The 18,748-nt window shown below is 43.6% G+C and overlaps 2 protein-coding genes across 3 annotated transcripts in view; both read right to left on the minus strand.

The window, feature by feature from the left end:
* The window catches only part of fnip1 (folliculin interacting protein 1), a 44,430-nt gene extending 41,602 nt beyond the window's left edge, over positions 1-2,828 (minus strand). For both annotated transcript variants that reach the window (XM_079847868.1, XM_079847866.1), the window contains exon 1: positions 2,604-2,828. In XM_079847868.1, the coding sequence (XP_079703994.1) occupies positions 2,604-2,692 (89 nt within the window). In that variant the 5' untranslated portion in view covers positions 2,693-2,828. The remainder of the gene's footprint in view (positions 1-2,603) is intronic.
* Positions 2,829-3,429: 601 nt separating this feature from the next.
* The window catches only part of LOC307144403 (uncharacterized protein), a 49,455-nt gene continuing 34,136 nt past the window's right edge, over positions 3,430-18,748 (minus strand). The window contains exon 9 of the mRNA XM_079846754.1: positions 3,430-3,838. Within this exon, the coding sequence (XP_079702880.1) occupies positions 3,821-3,838 (18 nt within the window). The 3' untranslated portion in view covers positions 3,430-3,820. The remainder of the gene's footprint in view (positions 3,839-18,748) is intronic.

The raw sequence follows: 18,748 nt of genomic DNA on the forward strand, positions 1-18,748 counted from the left end.
TAAACAAAAGCACTTATGAAACACCTTTAAAGTGCATTTATTAACAAAACGAACCACTGCACACATCGTGCAAGTATCAAACAAGAAATTATATATATAAAAAAATCACTATTCGTTAAATAAAGTGCCTGCCTTTTTCAGCAAAAAAAAAACACCGCACAACCATCGAATATGAAACGAACGAACATCAAAAACTTCGTTAAATAAGGTAGCCTACCCGAATAATCACTGGACACTTAAGTGCAAAAAAAAAACTAATATAAAAATTAAACTCACGTTTGCATTTCTCTTTGAAACCAGATCTTCCGCCATCCTTTGCCCGTTAGCTCGCCTCACTCTCCTCAAATGATAAATGAAATCGGACACCTGCTGCTTTACTGCGGCGCTCGTTCCGCTTACGCTAAATTACGAAGGCACGTAATCACTAACTGAATTAAGTGCTTTATTACTATAGGCTAAAACTTCAACACGATGGGGACGGTGCCGGTGGTCAAGTGCTATGACCAGTAGGTGGGTTAAACACCGTGTATCACCGGTAACACCGACTATCGCAACAAGCCTACCCTACACTACACTGACCCCCACTGACCCTACACTACACTGACACTACCCTACACTACACTGACCCCCACTGACCCTACACTACACTGACACTACCCTACACTACACTGACCCTATCTACACTACACTGACTCTACACTACACTGACACTACCCTACACTACACTGACCCCCACTGACCCTACACTACACTGACACTACCCTACACTACACTGACCCCCACTGACCCTACACTACACTGACCCCCACTGACCCTACACTACACTGACCCTACACCCTAGAGTTAGTAGTGTACATGCTTTCAGTGGTTGACCCCGTTTGGGCTTTTAATGGCCTATGCCGCCGATACCAACACATCTCAAGATGTACAGTAAGTTAAGATCATATTTCTTATTTTAATCTGTTGCAACAACTGCAGGTTTTATTTAATTGAATTCATTTGAATCTTTGATAAACTGGACACACTGCATGAGGGAATAATAAAGTTTGAATTCCAGACGAGGAAAGGGCAAGGAAACGTGTATATATATATTACACATTTTTTTCTTCTTCTTTATTATTATTATTATTATTATTATTATTTTATCGCATTTATCTCACCTAAATGTTTGCTCACTCATTGCTTTTGTGTTTTTACAATGTGGTAATTTTGTTGCTCAAGACTTTACACAACACAAGGAAGCTTGATGTCAATCTTTGTATAAAATTGAAAAAGGACACAAACTTGTTTTCTCCTTCGATGCTCTTCAGTCTTGTACCAGATTAAGACCAAACACCTTTTGTTTTTTATCAGCCCTTCAAAACAATATGAGTTCTGCAAGAGTGTGTACTGCTCTGTGCTTATTAATACAGTACTGTACAACACACACATGCTGTACAACACACACTCATACTGTACAACACACACTTAATGCCGCTAGTTGGAATGAACTGTGATTTGCACTATTGTCAGTTCAAAATAAATTAAAATAAATAAATTGAGGATTTGTTGCTTTTTCATGTTGTACCGAACCTCGACTTCTGTGTACCCTTACACCCCTAACACTAACACACACACACACACACAATTCTTAAGTGCTAAAACATTTTACAGAGTGAAAATTTGTGGGTAAAATCCTTTTACAAAAAAACTACATTATGAACTATAACAGTAAATATATTTCACCAGTAATAAACAGTGCAAACCATGTGAACATTCAGCTCCTGTATCAGTGGATCCAAATATTCCCACTCCTAGTTTCCATAAATAAAATGCATTCACAATAAGTAGCTCTTTCACTGTAGCAGAAGTAATATAAATATAATGAGGATCTTCAAATATAGTCTTTGACAATGACGGTCCTTGGAGTTAATGAAGCTCGAGAACCACTGGAGCTTTACTTAAGGATTATCTAAATCCCAAACTTACTTCCAAACGCTTATAGTCTAACGTTAGCACTCCAATGAGATGAAGAGGAAAGTCAGTGTGCAACAGAAATGATTTCAACGCTTATTGTTAATGCAATGTTCAGTGGCTATTATGCAGAAGCTTGCATTGATTCCTCACAGCAATTAAATACTTCAAACATCCACATATCTGCATGCATGAGACCTGCTGCACATCTACTAAACCCAGAGTCGATGAACGCGTGAATGCACTGACAGCGCGAGCCTGTTTGATTACGCGGTCACGTGCAGTCTCTCTCGCGCACGCACGCACGCAAACATATCACGACCAACGGTAAATACATTCACTGAACGCAGTGAAATCTGGCCTTTATGAGAGTCAACAACATCGCGTTTTATTAGAGAACACAATAACTGAGTCAAAAACAAAAGCTTTCTGGAATAAATAATACGTTTAGAGAAAAGTGACGTGCACCAACAAAGGGTTAACCGAACCAATCAGCGAAAGGCTAAACGCAGAGGCTACAGATGGAGGAAACCTTACCAAACCACCAACAACACGACTCAAACTCAGACAGATATATCCACAGAGATGTATGAAAACACACTCGAGTGTGTGTGATATTGTGTGCTCTCCGGAAGCTGCTCGACACGTACCTGAACACCGAGTCCTCTTTGCTGCTCTTCGCGGGCGGTGAAAGCGCATTTCTCTTGTTGAAGAGCTTGTGAAACAGCGTGGGGGCCATAATGGACCCACGATTTGAAGGAAAAACTCCTTTTTGTGTTTAATTCCTGAGGCACACTCGACTCCAGCACACGGACTCCATTTGTGGGACAGTCATATGACTGCCGTTAGTCACACGAGCTGCTTGGCAACGCCACTGCGCTCCGATTGGCCGATTATCTGCGGCGCTCCCCTCCGCGGTCCTGATTGGCTGATATTTTGGTTTTTAGACCACGTGGTCAGAATGGCTGTGTTGATGTTTTGGGGTTACATTTAAAAGCAATGTATTTAATCTGTATTGTATGGAAACCTATTTCCGCCACACGAGAAAAACAAATCATAAATCATAATTAATACTCACACGCTCACACACACACACACACACACACAAATCATTCATCAAAATTAATACAAAGAGTCGAAATAATGACGCACCAAGTCATATTTATGAAATGAAAATGAAATAAGGACATCAAAAGTAATAATTATGGCTAATTTCGACTTTTCCACTCATATATCGACTTTTTAAATAATTGTTACGTAGTTAGTCATAATTAAAAAAAAAAATTGTCAATTATGAAAAAAGGTCAAAAATATGACTTGGTCATTTTAATCTCATAATTACGACTTAGTATACTATGTCATATTTATGATTCACCAAAGCATGATTGTCCATATAATAGTCATTAAATATAGCATTTCATCCTTTTTATGCACAAAATAATTTGGTAAATCAAGATCAGTTGCACAATGTTTTTTTTATTATTATTTCTCTTTTAGTATATACTAATCTTTTACACATCAACATCTAGTATAAATAATTTCATTTATAAGGTTCTCTTCCCATTAAATTCCATGTAAAATCTCATCTATTCCACTGTTGGCTTCTCGTTATCGAGACTATGCATTAAAATCATCAGTTAAATCATCAGTTAAGTTCATATTACATAACTTGACTTCATTGTACACATGTTCCATAAGTGTATATTAATATAAGTGTATATTAATGTATATTAATCATCCCTTGTGTTTGTTTCACGCAGATGAATAAGTGTCCGTCCCTCTCGAAGTCTTCAGGAACAGTGAAGCTGAAAACACTGCTTCTGTTGAGATGATAATAGCAGTGTCGCCCTCTGCTGGTCAGAGCCTCTCAGATGCTGGACAGGATCTATGGGAACAGAAACACATTCCCAAAGGAAGATGAATCCCCTGTTAATGTAAAAGCGTCTATATGGGGAATACGGGAAAAAGTTACCGGTTTGGCTGGAAACGTGAACGAGTGTGTTTGTTTCAGTCTGTGGAAAAAGGCTTCTCTCTCACTCGCATCTGCAAAGTCAAAGAATCTCACGGGATTATCTGAGGATCCGCTTCTGTCCGGTTGATCCCGGTTTTCCCGCTGATCCCAGAGCTCAATCTGAACACGCTTGTGGCTCGACACGTTCCGGACGCTCACAATGTCACTGAACGTCACTTTTCTGCATCTCAGCAGTTTTCTTCTCTCTGCAAAACACTGAAAAGTAAAATGTTTTCATTTTACTGTGGATGTTGAGTTATGATACTGTACACACACACACTCAGACACACACACTCAGACACACACGCTCAGACACATATGGGAAGACAAGAGGGCCAAAAACACGTGAATTTTAACACGTCAACAACGCGTATTTCTATGGCAAGCCAAGTGGTTCAGAATTACGCTATAGATTAATCGCGTTTACAGCCAAACGCCGTCAAATACGGCGTTTTAAACCGTATTTGACGACGCAAAATACAGCATTGTAATTACAAACGCAAATGCGTCAATGACGCCGTATTTGACTGCGTTTTAGTGTGCATGGAAAGCGCCGCTTTTTACGCCGTTCATCTCGCCATATGACGCTGTAAAAACGCAATTAATCTATAGCGTAATTCTGAACCACATGGCTTGCCATATATTTCACACGTAACACGTTATTAGAGATATGCGAATAACAGACACACACACACACAGACAGAAAGACGTTCCTGTAATTTATAGATAGATATAATATTCAGAAGTAAACAGTGTAGCTGACAGAGTGTTTATGTCAGAATGTTTATTTTTAAACCACAGCCTTCTAAGTGCTTCTTTTACCGATATCTTTTGCATTTCTAATCCAAACAATGTCAAACTTGGCACTGCACTTACTCGTGCCCGTAGCAAGACACCCGTCAAGTCTGAAATCCATCAGACTAACGGTTCGAGAGATATGCGCATAACAGACACACAGACAGACGTGAGGTCATGAAACATTTTTTTTTTTTTTTGCGATTCAAGGCTCCAGAGATGCAGAACGACACTCGCCCACGTCTGTGCCTGCTGTTTATCTGACAAATCACATGCCTCATATTCTAATGCAGTTTCAGCACACGGCCTAAAGCTGTCCTCGGGCCGTGACCTGATGCCCCGCTCCAGGCTTACAGTGCTCAGGACATTACCCTCTGCTAGCCAGAGCACCACGTCTCAGATCTAATGGCTGAATCCCTCATGATGATGCACTAATGAGGAAGTGGATGAGGCTCACTTCCTGTGTTAACAGGCCTATGTTGAGCAGGACGGTGTGTGTGTGTGTGTGTGTGTGTGTGTGTGTGTGTGTGTGTGTGTGTGTGTGTGTGTGTGTGTGTGTGTGTGTGTGTGTGTGTGTGTGTGTGTTCCGGACGCTCACGATGTCACTGAACGTCACTTTTCTGCATTTAAGCAGTTTTCTTTTCTCTGCAAAACACTGAAAAGGAAAATGTTTTCATTTTACTGTGGATGTTGAGTTATGATACTGTACACACACACATGCTCAGACACATCTAAAATACACACATTGATCGTGATATTTGACACTGAAAATAAACTGAAAGCACACATTCCTGCATGTGTTTTTATAATGGGTAACACTTTACAATAAGGTTCATTAGTTAACTTTAGATAACTACCTTAGTTAATATGAACTAAGAATGAACAATACTTCTTCAGCATTCATTAATCTTAGTTAATATTAATTTCAACATTTACTAATACGTTATTAAAATCAAAGGTTGTATTTGTTAACATTAGTTAATGCACTGTGAACTAACATGAACTAACAACGAACAGCTGTATTTTTATTAACTAACATTAACAAAGATTAATAAATACTGTAACAAATGTATTGCTCATTGTTAGTTCATGTTAGTTAATACATTAACTAATGTTAACTTATAAACTTTAAGAGTTAAAACTTATTTAACTGTGTAAGAGGTGGAGGACGAGGAGGAAGAGGATGAGGACGAGGAAGAGTGTGTGTAAGAGGTGGAGGACGAGAAAGAAGAGGATGAGGAAGAGTGTGTGTAAGAGGTGGAGGACGAGGAGGAAGAGGAAGAGGATGAGGAAGAGGAAGAGGATGAGGAAGAGTGTGTGTAAGAGGTGGAGGACGAGGAGGAAGAGGATGAGGATGAGGAAGAGTGTGTGTAAGAGGTGGAAGACGAGGAAGAAGAGGATGAGGAAGAATGTGTGTAAGAGGTGGAGGATGAGGAGGAAGAGGACGACGAGGATGAGGAGGAAGAGGAAGAGTGTGTGTAAGAGGTGGAGGACGAGGAGGAAGAGGATGAGGAAGAGTGTAAGAGGTGGAGGACGAAGAGGAAGAGAATGAGGAAGTGTGTGTAAGAGGTGGAGGACGAGGAGGAAGAGGATGAGGAAGAGTGTGTATAAGAGGTGGAGGAGGAGGAAGAGGAAGACTGTGTGTAAGAGGTGGAGGACGAAGAGGATGAGGAAGAGTGTGTGTAAGAGGTGGAGGACGAGGACGAGGAAGAGTGTGTGTAAGAGGTGGAGGACGAAGAGGACGAGGATGAGGAAGAGTGTGTGTAAGAGGTGGAGGAAGAGGATGAGGAAGAGTGTGTGTAAGAGGTGGAGGACGAGGAAGAGGACGAGGATGAGGAGGACGAGGAAGAGGACGAGGATGAGGAAGACTGTGTGTAAGAGGTGGAGGACGAAGAGGACGAGGAAGAGTGTGTGTAAGAGGTGGAGGACGAAGAGGAAGAGGATGAGGAAGAGTGTGTGTAAGAGGTGGAGGACGAGGAAGAGGATGAGGAGGAGTGTGTGTAAGAGGTGGAGGACGAGGAAGAGGATGAGGAAGAGTGTGTGTAAGAGGTGGAGGACGAGGAGGAAGAGGATGAGGAAGAGTGTGTGTAAGAGGTGGAGGACGAGGAGGAAGAGGACGAGGAAGAGTGTGTAAGAGGTGGAGGACGAGGAGGAAGAGGATGAGGAAGAGTGTATGTAAGAGGTGGAGGACGAGGAAGAGGACGAGGATGAGGAAGACTGTGTGTAAGAGGTGGAGGACGAGGAAGAGGACAAAGAGAATGAGGAAGAGTGTGTGTAAGAGGTGGAGGACGAGGAAGAGTGTGTGTAAGAGGTGGAGGACGAAGAGGACGAGGATGAGGAAGAGTGTGTGTAAGAGGTGGAGGACGAGGAGGAAGAGGATGAGGAAGAGTGTGTGTAAGAGGTGGAGGACGAGGAAGAGTGTGTGTAAGAGGTGGAGGACGAAGAGGACGAGGATGAGGAAGAGTGTGTGTAAGAGGTGGAGGAAGAGGATGAGGAAGAGTGTGTGTAAGAGGTGGAGGACGAAGAGGAAGAGGACGAGGATGAGGAGGACGAGGAAGAGGACGAGGATGAGGAAGACTGTGTGTAAGAGGTGGAGGACGAAGAGGACGAGGATGAGGAAGAGTGTGTGTAAGAGGTGGAGGAAGATGATGAGGAAGAGTGTGTGTAAGAGGTGGAGGACGAGGAAGAGGACGAGGATGAGGAAGAGTGTGTGTAAGAGGTGGAGGACGAAGAGGAAGAGGATCAGGAAGAGTGTGTGTAAGAGGTGGAGGACGAGGATGAGGAAGAGGTGGAGGACAAGGAAGAGTGTGTGTAAGAGGTGGAGGACAAAGAGGACGAGGATGAGGAAGAGTGTGTGTAAGAGGTGGAGGAAGAGGACAAGGAAGAGTGTGTGTAAGAGGTGGAGGACGAGGAGGATGAGGAGGAAGAGTGTGTGTAAGAGGTGGAGGACGAGGAAGAGGACGAGGAAGAGTGTGTGTAAGAGGTGGAGGACGAAGAGGAAGAGGATGAGGAAGAGTGTGTAAGAGGTGGAGTACGAAGAGGACGAGGATGAGGAAGAGTGTGTGTAAGAGGTGGAGGAAGAGGATGAGGAAGAGTGTGTGTAAGAGGTGGAGGACGAGGACAAGGATGAGGAAGAGTGTGTGTAAGAGGTGGAGGACGAAGAGGAAGAGGATGAGGAAGAGTGTGTGTAAGAGGTGGAGGAGGAAGAGGATGAGGAAGAGTGTGTTTAAGAGGTGGAGGACGAGGAGGAAGAGGATGAGGAAGAGTGTGTGTAAGAGGTGGAGGACGAGGAAGAGTGTGTGTAAGAGGTGGAGTACGAAGAGGAAGAGGATGAGGAAGAGTGTGTGTAAGAGGTGGAGGACGAAGAGGAAGAGGATGAGGAAGAGTGTGTGTAAGAGGTGGAGGACGAGGAGGATGACGAGGAAGAGGACGAGGAAGAGTGTGTGTAAGAGGTGGAGGACGAGGAAGAGGACGAGGAAGAGGACGAGGAAGAGTGTGTGTAAGAGGTGGAGGACGAAGAGGAAGAGGATGAGGAAGAGTGTGTAAGAGGTGGAGGACGAAGAGGAAGAGGATGAGGAAGAGTGTGTGTAAGAGGTGGAGGACGAGGAGGATGAGGAGGAAGAGTGTGTGTAAGAGGTGGAGGACGAGGAAGAGGGCGAGGAAGAGTGTGTGTAAGAGGTGGAGGACGAAGAGGAAGAGGATGAGGAAGAGTGTGTAAGAGGTGGAGGACGAGGAGGAAGAGGAAGAGGACGAGGAAGAGTGTGTGTAAGAGGTGGAGGACGAGGAGGAAGAGGATGAGGAAGAGTGTGTGTAAGAGGTGGAAGACGAGGAAGAAGAGGATGAGGAAGAGTGTGTGTAAGAGGTGGAGGATGAGGAGGAAGATGACGACGAGGATGAGGAGGAAGAGGAAGAGTGTGTGTAAGAGGTGGAGGACGAGGAGGAAGAGGATGAGGAAGAGTGTAAGAGGTGGAGGACGAAGAGGAAGAGAATGAGGAAGTGTGTGTAAGAGGTGGAGGACGAGGAGGAAGAGGATGAGGAAGAGTGTGTATAAGAGGTGGAGGACGAGGAAGAGGAAGACTGTGTGTAAGAGGTGGAGGACGAAGAGGATGAGGAAGAGTGTGTGTAAGAGGTGGAGGACGAGGACGAGGAAGAGTGTGTGTAAGAGGTGGAGGACGAAGAGGACGAGGATGAGGAAGAGTGTGTGGTAAGAGGTGGAGGAAGAGGATGAGGAAGAGTGTGTGTAAGAGGTGGAGGACGAGGAAGAGGACGAGGACGAGGATGAGGAGGACGAGGAAGAGGACGAGGATGAGGAAGACTGTGTGTAAGAGGTGGAGGACGAAGAGGATGAGGAAGAGTGTGTGTAAGAGGTGGAGGACGAAGAGGAAGAGGATGAGGAAGAGTGTGTGTAAGAGGTGGAGGATGAGGAAGAGGAAGAGGAGGAGTGTGTGTAAGAGGTGGAGGACGAGGACGAGGAAGAGTGTGTGTAAGAGGTGGAGGACGAGGAGGAAGAGGATGAGGAAGAGTGTGTGTAAGAGGTGGAGGACGAGGAGGAAGAGGACGAGGAAGAGTGTGTAAGAGGTGGAGGACGAGGAGGAAGAGGATGAGGAAGAGTGTGTGTAAGAGGTGGAGGACGAGGAAGAGGACGAGGATGAGGAAGACTGTGTGTAAGAGGTGGAGGACGAGGAAGAGGACAAAGAGAATGAGGAAGAGTGTGTGTAAGAGGTGGAGGACGAGGAAGAGTGTGTGTAAGAGGTGGAGGACGAAGAGGACGAGGATGAGGAAGAGTGTGTGTAAGAGGTGGAGGAAGAGGATGAGGAAGAGTGTGTGTAAGAGGTGGAGGACGAAGAGGAAGAGGACTAGGATGAGGAGGACGAGGAAGAGGACGAGGACGAGGAAGACTGTGTGTGTGGAGGACGAAGAGGAAGAGGATGAGGAAGAGTGTGTGTAAGAGGTGGAGGACGAGGACAAGGAAGAGTGTGTGTAAGAGGTGGAGGACGAAGAGGACGAGGATGAGGAAGAGTGTGTGTAAGAGGTGGAGGAAGATGATGAGGAAGAGTGTGTGTAAGAGGTGGAGGACGAGAAAGAGGACGAGGACGAGGAAGAGGACGAGGACGAGGATGAGGAAGAGTGTGTGTAAGAGGTGGAGGACGAAGAGGAAGAGGATCAGGAAGAGTGTGTGTAAGAGGTGGAGGACGAGGAAGAGGACGAGGATGAGGAAGAGTGTGTGTAAGAGGTGGAGGACGAGGAAGAGTGTGTGTAAGAGGTGGAGGACGAAGAGGACGAGGATGAGGAAGAGTGTGTGTAAGAGGTGGAGGAAGAGGACAAGGAAGAGTGTGTGTAAGAGGTGGAGGACGAGGAAGAGGACGAGGATGAGGATGAGGAAGACTGTGTAAGAGGTGGAGGACGAAGAGGAAGAGGATGAGGAAGAGTGTGTGTAAGAGGTGGAGGATGAAGAGGACGAGGATGAGGAAGAGTGTGTGTAAGAGGTGGAGGAAGAGGATGAGGAAGAGTGTGTGTAAGAGGTGGAGGACGAGGAAGAGGATGAGGACGAGGATGAGGAAAAGTGTGTGTAAGAGGTGGAGGACGAAGAGGAAGAGGATCAGGAAGAGTGTGTGTAAGAGATGGAGGACGAGGAAGAGGACGAGGATGAGGAAGAGTGTGTGTCAGAGGTGGAGGACGAGGAAGAGGACGAGGATGAGGAAGAGTGTGTAAGAGGTGGAGGACGAAGAGGAAGAGGATGAGGAAGAGTGTGTGTAAGAGGTGGAGGACGAAGAGGACGAGGATGAGGAAGAGTGTGTGTAAGAGGTGGAGGAAGAGGATGAGGAAGAGTGTGTGTAAGAGGTGGAGGACGAGGACGAGGACGAGGATGAGGAAGAGTGTGTGTAAGAGGTGGAGGACGAAGAGGAAGAGGATGAGGAAGAGTGTGTGTAAGAGGTGGAGGACGAAGAGGAAGAGGATGAGGAAGAGTGTGTGTAAGAGGTGGAGGACGAGGAGGAAGAGGATGAGGAAGAGTGTGTGTAAGAGGTGGAGGACGAGGAAGAGTGTGTGTAAGAGGTGGAGGACGAAGAGGAAGAGGATGAGGAAGAGTGTGTAAGAGGTGGAGGACGAAGAGGAAGAGGATGAGGAAGAGTGTGTGTAAGAGGTGGAGGACGAGGAGGATGAGGAGGAAGAGTGTGTGTAAGAGGTGGAGGACGAGGAAGAGGACGAGGAAGAGTGTGTGTAAGAGGTGGAGGACGAAGAGGAAGAGGATGAGGAAGAGTGTGTAAGAGGTGGAGGACGAAGAGGACGAGGATGAGGAAGAGTGTGTGTAAGAGGTGGAGGACGAGGAAGAGTGTGTGTAAGAGGTGGAGGACGAAGAGGAAGAGGATGAGGAAGAGTGTGTAAGAGGTGGAGGACGAAGAGGACGAGGATGAGGAAGAGTGTGTGTAAGAGGTGGAGGACGAAGAGGACGAGGATGAGGAAGAGTGTGTGTAAGAGGTGGAGGAAGAGGATGAGGAAGAGTGTGTGTAAGAGGTGGAGGACGAAGAGGAAGAGGATGAGGAAGAGTGTGTGTAAGAGGTGGAGGACGAAGAGGAAGAGGATGAGGAAGAGTGTGTGTAAGAGGTGGAGGACGAGGAGGAAGAGGATGAGGAAGAGTGTGTAAGAGGTGGAGGACGAAGAGGAAGAGGATGAGGAAGAGTGTGTGTAAGAGGTGGAGGACGAGGAGGAAGAGGAAGAGGATGAGGAAGAATGTGTGTAAGAGGTGGAGGACGAAGAGGAAGAGGAAGAGGATGAGGAAGAGTGTGTGTAAGAGGTGGAGGACGAGGAGGAAGAGGAAGAGGATGAGGAAGAGTGTGTGTAAGAGGTGGAGGACGAAGAGGATGAGGAAGAGGAAGAGTGTGTGTAAGAGGTGGAGGACGAAGAGGACGAGGATGAGGAAGAGTGTGTGTAAGAGGTGGAGGAAGAGGATGAGGAAGAGTGTGTGTAAGAGGTGGAGGACGAGGAAGAGGACGAGGACGAGGATGAGGAAGAGTGTGTGTAAGAGGTGGAGGACGAAGAGGAAGAGGATGAGGAAGAGTGTGTGTAAGAGGTGGAGGACGAAGAGGAAGAGGATGAGGAAGAGTGTGTGTAAGAGGTGGAGGACGAGGAGGAAGAGGATGAGGAAGAGTGTGTGTAAGAGGTGGAGGACGAGGAAGAGTGTGTGTAAGAGGTGGAGGACGAAGAGGAAGAGGATGAGGAAGAGTGTGTGTAAGAGGTGGAGGACGAAGAGGAAGAGGATGAGGAAGAGTGTGTGTAAGAGGTGGAGGACGAGGAGGATGAGGAGGAAGAGTGTGTGTAAGAGGTGGAGGACGAGGAAGAGGACGAGGAAGAGTGTGTGTAAGAGGTGGAGGACGAAGAGGAAGAGGATGAGGAAGAGTGTGTAAGAGGTGGAGGACGAAGAGGAAGAGGATGAGGAAGAGTGTGTGCAAGAGGTGGAGGACGAGGAGGAAGAGGAAGAGGATGAGGAAGAGTGTGTCTAAGAGGTGGAGGACGAGGAGGAAGAGGATGAGGAAGAGTGTGTGTAAGAGGTGGAGGACGAGGAAGAGTGTGTGTAAGAGGTGGAGGACGAAGAGGAAGAGGATGAGGAAGAGTGTGTAAGAGGTGGAGGACGAAGAGGAAGAGGATGAGGAAGAGTGTGTGTAAGAGGTGGAGGACGAGGAGGATGAGGAGGAAGAGTGTGTGTAAGAGGTGGAGGACGAGGAAGAGGACGAGGAAGAGTGTGTGTAAGAGGTGGAGGACGAAGAGGAAGAGGATGAGGAAGAGTGTGTAAGAGGTGGAGGACGAAGAGGACGAGGATGAGGAAGAGTGTGTGTAAGAGGTGGAGGACGAAGAGGACGAGGATGAGGAAGAGTGTGTGTAAGAGGTGGAGGAAGAGGATGAGGAAGAGTGTGTGTAAGAGGTGGAGGAGGAAGAGGAAGAGGATGAGGAAGAGTGTGTGTAAGAGGTGGAGGACGAGGAGGAAGAGGATGAGGAAGAGTGTGTGTAAGAGGTGGAGGACGAGGAAGAGTGTGTGTAAGAGGTGGAGGACGAAGAGGAAGAGGATGAGGAAGAGTGTGTGTAAGAGGTGGAGGACGAAGAGGAAGAGGATGAGGAAGAGTGTGTGTAAGAGGTGGAGGACGAGGAAGAGTGTGTGTAAGAGGTGGAGGACGAAGAGGAAGAGGATGAGGAAGAGTGTGTGTAAAAGGTGGAGGACGAAGAGGAAGAGGATGAGGAAGAGTGTGTGTAAGAGGTGGAGGACGAGGAGGATGAGGAGGAAGAGTGTGTGTAAGAGGTGGAGGACGAGGAAGAGGACGAGGAAGAGTGTGTGTAAGAGGTGGAGGACAAGGAAGAGGACGAGGAAGAGTGTGTGTAAGAGGTGGAGGACGAAGAGGAAGAGGATGAGGAAGAGTGTGTAAGAGGTGGAGGACGAAGAGGAAGAGGATGAGGAAGAGTGTGTGTAAGAGGTGGAGGATGAGGAGGATGAGGAGGAAGAGTGTGTGTAAGAGGTGGAGGACAAGGAAGAGGACGAGGAAGAGTGTGTGTAAGAGGTGGAGGACGAAGAGGAAGAGGATGAGGAAGAGTGTGTAAGAGGTGGAGGACGAAGAGGAAGAGGATGAGGAAGAGTGTGTGTAAGAGGTGGAGGACGAGGAGGAAGAGGAAGAGGATGAGGAAGAGTGTGTGTAAGAGGTGGAGGACGAAGAGGAAGAGGAAGAGGATGAGGAAGAGTGTGTGTAAGAGGTGGAGGACGAGGAGGAAGAGGAAGAGGATGAGGAAGAATGTGTGTAAGAGGTGGAGGACGAAGAGGAAGAGGAAGAGGATGAGGAAGAGTGTGTGTAAGAGGTGGAGGACGAGGAGGAAGAGGAAGAGGATGAGGAAGAGTGTGTGTAAGAGGTGGAGGACGAAGAGGATGAGGAAGAGGATGAGGAAGAGTGTGTGTAAGAGGTGGAGGACGAAGAGGAAGAGGAAGAGGATGAGGAAGAGTGTGTGTAAGTGGTGGAGGACGAAGAGGACGAGGATGAGGAAGAGTGTGTGTAAGAGGTGGAGGACGAAGAGGACGAGGATGAGGAAGAGTGTGTGTAAGAGGCTTTGTTCTCCATTTTTGATGTAGTATTATCTGTAGTGTTTATATATAGTCCAGTCATTTTATGAAAAAAGGTTGAACAAATTGCAACAGAAGCAAACTCAACTGATTTTGTATCCTCAATATGTCCTGAGTAAGGAAAAAAAGTCCCGAAGAATCCCTATTGGGGAAAGTTTAGAAAAAGACCCAAATATAGTCTATTCATACGCCTACTCATTCTCTTTCTCACGTGAATAGGTGGTTTGCAGTCGTGTGATTGTGATGACGCGCGGAATTCAGATGGAGGGCAGGAAGTGAAGAGCGGAATGGACGAGATGGAGGAAAGTCTGAACGTACTACTTTAGACGCTATTACAAGAGAAAGATGTAACAAAAAATTGAAACATATGTTGGACGTGATCCTTGCGTTATGAAGAGGAGCGATTTTTCAACTGAATTGAAAGATTTGCCTGTAACATTACGTTTGTCTTCAGTTACAGGGGTAACTTACAAACTCAAAGAAAAGAAGTTTAGTTTAGTTTATTGTTTAGCACGTTTAGTACAAGTACAAAACTATGCAAGGAGGGAACCAAGCCACTCTAGGCTTGTACAGAGTTCCACTCCTGCTCATATTAACTCATGAGACATGCAGACTAAACACTCAAAAAAACAAAATAAAAAAACAAACAACAAACGAAACAAAGCAAGAGCATAATCAGAAGAAATAACCAATACAGAACAACAATTCAATAACATAAAAGATGATCAATCTAGGTAAAAATGCAGAAAGAGCAAGCAATACCTAGAAAGAATACATAAAGGCGTCAGGCTGGCAATAGTAGTCTCTTCAAATGCTTTTTGAAAGCAGAATAAGAGGACATTGATCGCAACGATGGACTTAAATCACTCCAGAGCTTAGGACCTCTAAAAGAAATATTAAATTGATGTCTTGCAGTTCGTGTGTAAGGTAAGAGTAAAGTATTATTGCTGTGTCTAGTTTGAAATGAGTGTACATGTGAGATGGGGATAAACAAATTATGAAAGGAGTCTGGAAGATCTTGTTTCCTATATATAGACTTATGCATAAATAGACATGTTTGATAAATATTTACCTTATCAATAGGGAGAACTTTGAATTTATTATAAAGGGGTGCCGAGGGTGCATATCTATTTGAATGAGAAATAAATCTAAGATATTTCTTCTGTATGACTATTAATTTCTTCAGATAAGTAGGATAGGTAGCTGCCCAAACAATGTTGCAATAATTAATGAATGGGAACAAAAAACTATAATATAAGGTTAAAAAAGCTGAGGAGTGAACTAAAGGACAAACCCTCCTCAATATACCCAACATTTTAGCTGACCTCTTAGATACAAAGTCGATATGGTTAGACCATTTAAGACCACTATCTATAATGACTCCCAAAAATTTGGTATGCTGAACCAATTCGATTTGAGTGTTATTAATAAAGATTTTAGATAATTCTATAGGGTAATGTTTGTTAGTATTACAAAAAATCATAAAGTTGCATTTTTTTATATTGAGGGTAAGTTTGTTCCATTGAAACCATTCCACAATGGAAGATAGTTCCTCATTGACCGTTTTGATTATATTATAGTCTTGGTGAGAAGCTACAAGATTTGTATCATCTGCAAATAGTACTGGGAGGAGTTTGGTAAAAGTCGTGGCCATGTCATTAATATAAATTAAAAATAGAAGAGGCCCCAAAATTTATCCTTGAGGGACCCCAATCATAATGTGTGACTTCATGGAGGTATAGCCTTCCAGATATACTCTCTGTTAGCTAAGTAGCTTCTAAACCATCTCAAAGCAACATCCTCCACTCCGTATCTGCTAAGTTTAGCAATCAAAATATTGTGACTGACCGTATCGAATGCCTTACTCAGGTCCAGGAAGACTCCAAGAGCAATTTTTTTATTGTCAAGAGCTGAAGAAATATAGTTCACAAGTTGAATAAGGGCATGCTCAGTCGAGTGTCGCTTCCGAAAACCATATTGATGTTTGTATTAAATATTATTGGCATCCAAGTGATTAAATAATCTAGAAAAGACAAGTCTTTCCAAGATTTTCGATATACACGGGAGAATTGATATTGGCCTATAATTACTAAATTCCTTGGAGTCTTGAAAACTGGTATAACCCTAGCAACTTTCAAATCCCGAGGGACAATTCCAGTTTTAAGAGACAGTGAGAGAATATGAGTGAGAGGTTTAATGATATAGTCAATTGTCTCTTTAATAAGAACACTTTTAATGCCATCATAACCATGGGCTGCATTTTTAAGTGATAAAATAATATTACAAACCTCTTGAACAGTTGGTGGGTCAAAATTATGGAATGGAGGATACTGACCTTTGATTAAAGAACGGGTGTATATCCGAGCCATTAATGCTAGATGCTAGTTCAGAACCAACCGATATAAAAAAATCATTAAAGCCATTAGCAATATCTACAGGGTTAGAGAGAACCCCCTTCTTACTGTTCATTACTACAGGGGCGGTAAATAGGGATTTAGTACGATTCAGTAAGTGATTAATGAGGTGCCATGTTGTCTTAATGCTTTTAGAAGCTTGTGCAAATTGATTTGAATAATATGCTTTCTTTGCTTTTCTTACTAAAGATGTGAAGTGGTTTTTACATTTCTTATAAGTTTCAGTATTAATTGAGGAAGGGTTAAAAATAGACCTCCTATAAAGTTTTGTTTTTTTTCCGGGAAAGCTTTTTTAGTTCATCAGATATCCACGGCTTCCCCTTAGAGTATTTATTTCTGGATTTTGTACTCGTCAATGGAAATGATAAATCTAAGGCCTTATTAAAGACTTTAAGAATAAGCTGTATGCACTGTTAACGTCTTGTGACACAAGTACCTCATCCTATATGATATTGCCAATGGCAGACTTAAAATGATCAATGCTGTTTCTAGAGAATTTACAATATTTATTTGGCCCATTCTTAGGATAGCTAGATATTAGTTGGCGGGATTGGATAAACTGGAAGACAGGAAAGTGGTCAGAGACATCACACATCAGGAGGCCTGAAGTGACCTCAAAGTTATAAGAATTAAACAAAATATTATCAATGAGAGTAGCAGATGAGGAGGTGATTCTGGAAGGTTTAGTAATAAGAGGGAAAAAATTAAAAGAATGAAGTGCATTTAAGAAATCAACTGTTTGTGTTAAATCACATTTGAGTAAATTAATATTGTAGTCACCGAGTAAAAAACATAATTTGCTTTCTTTGGTTATTAACTCAAGTGTTGATTGAAGTGCATCAATAAATGTGTTATGGTCTGAATCTGGTGGTCTATAGATGCATCCAATCAGAATGCTCTTACCATTGAATTGCTGACAAGATGGAATTTCAATAAATATAGACATTAGTGGTGTCAAATTCTGCACTAAGATCATCTCTAGCACCAGCATCAAAGGAATCCAAAACATATAGAGAGACACCCCCTCCTCTTTTGTTTTTTCTACAAGAATGAAATGATACATAATTAGGTAGGGGGAATAAAGAAAATACATCATCAGTCAGCCAAGTCTCAGAAAAGGCCAAGACTGAGAAGGAAAAACTTAAGGTAGACAGGAAAGTTCTCAATTCGTCACGATTTTTAGACATACTACGAATATTCCAGTGGAAAGTAGAGAAAAGATTTTTAGAAAAGTTTATGGTTTGATGCAGTGAGTTTACTTGCCCTTCAGAGTAATAGTTACAAGACAGTTTTAATAAGTTTAAATTAGGTTGATTTACATCAGGATTAAAGAAACTATCATAGATGCCACAACTGTCCATGTTCTGCTCAAACGGGTTGAAAATAAAAGAGTTATCGTCAGAGATGGGCAAGTCAATAGAAGCCATTGAAATTAAGCTGGCAAGAGAATCGACACAGAGTCACGTGATAAAAACTGAATGTCCCCTGGTTGAGAAGGCCTCCTACTTCAAAAAGGCTAATAACCAAAGTTAACTGAATATTCCATCTGTCCCAGAGAATTGAGTAATCATCGTCCACAATCAATGACACACAAAAAAAAAATTAAGTAGTAGGTCCGCACCAGGCTTGGGAGGGTTACTTTAAAAATGTATTCCGTTACAGTTACAAATTACTTCATAAAAAAAGTATTCAGTATGTAATCCAAGTACTATAATATGAAAGTAATGTAACTGATTACTTTTGGATTACTTCAAGGTCACGTATATAAATAAAGTCAAGCAAGAAGAAATATTATTAAAAAATAAATAAATAAACTTTAATTTATTAAGAATTTGGTCCAGTGTACAATATTTGCTAAATATACACACAGGCCTGAATATATATTTATGTAAAGGGATATACAGACATCTAGTGGCTAATGTATGGTATTACAGATTATTTTGTTTTATTTTTAACAAATTTTTAACAAAAAAAATAAAAACACAACATTTCAAATTTTTACACAATCTACATATTAGTTTATTTTAAAATAGGCCTACATGTTGACTAAAGCCGTGATCTTTCTTAATTTGCCTGACTGAACTTGTGGCATTGGCAGTGGGAGTTCCCCTACTATACCTAGACAGCGAACATCCCGTTACGCGAGAAAAGATTAAAAAAGGACATTTTGGGTAGTAAAAAAGCTACTCTCCTAATTTCTACAAAATAGCAGCGGAATTTCCATGAATTAAAAGCGATTTTACCCACAGGCAGCATCGTTTCTACTAGCAGCAGTGATTCAATCTGCGTCTGAGGAGATTGTAGAAGGCTGTTATTTGCGCATGCACCAGCGGGTGGCACACGTGAGTCATTACTGGCAACAGAACCAGGAACTACTGTATAATCAAGCAGCGCTTAAAGGAGAACTCCGGTCAATTTTAACATTGAGCTCATTTTTTTGTACATTTGGAGTGCTGTCAATACAGAGAACAACGACAA

This window comes from Squalius cephalus (genome assembly GCF_949319135.1).
Source record: "Squalius cephalus genome assembly, chromosome: 17".
In the NCBI taxonomy this organism is placed as follows: domain Eukaryota; kingdom Metazoa; phylum Chordata; class Actinopteri; order Cypriniformes; family Leuciscidae; genus Squalius; species Squalius cephalus.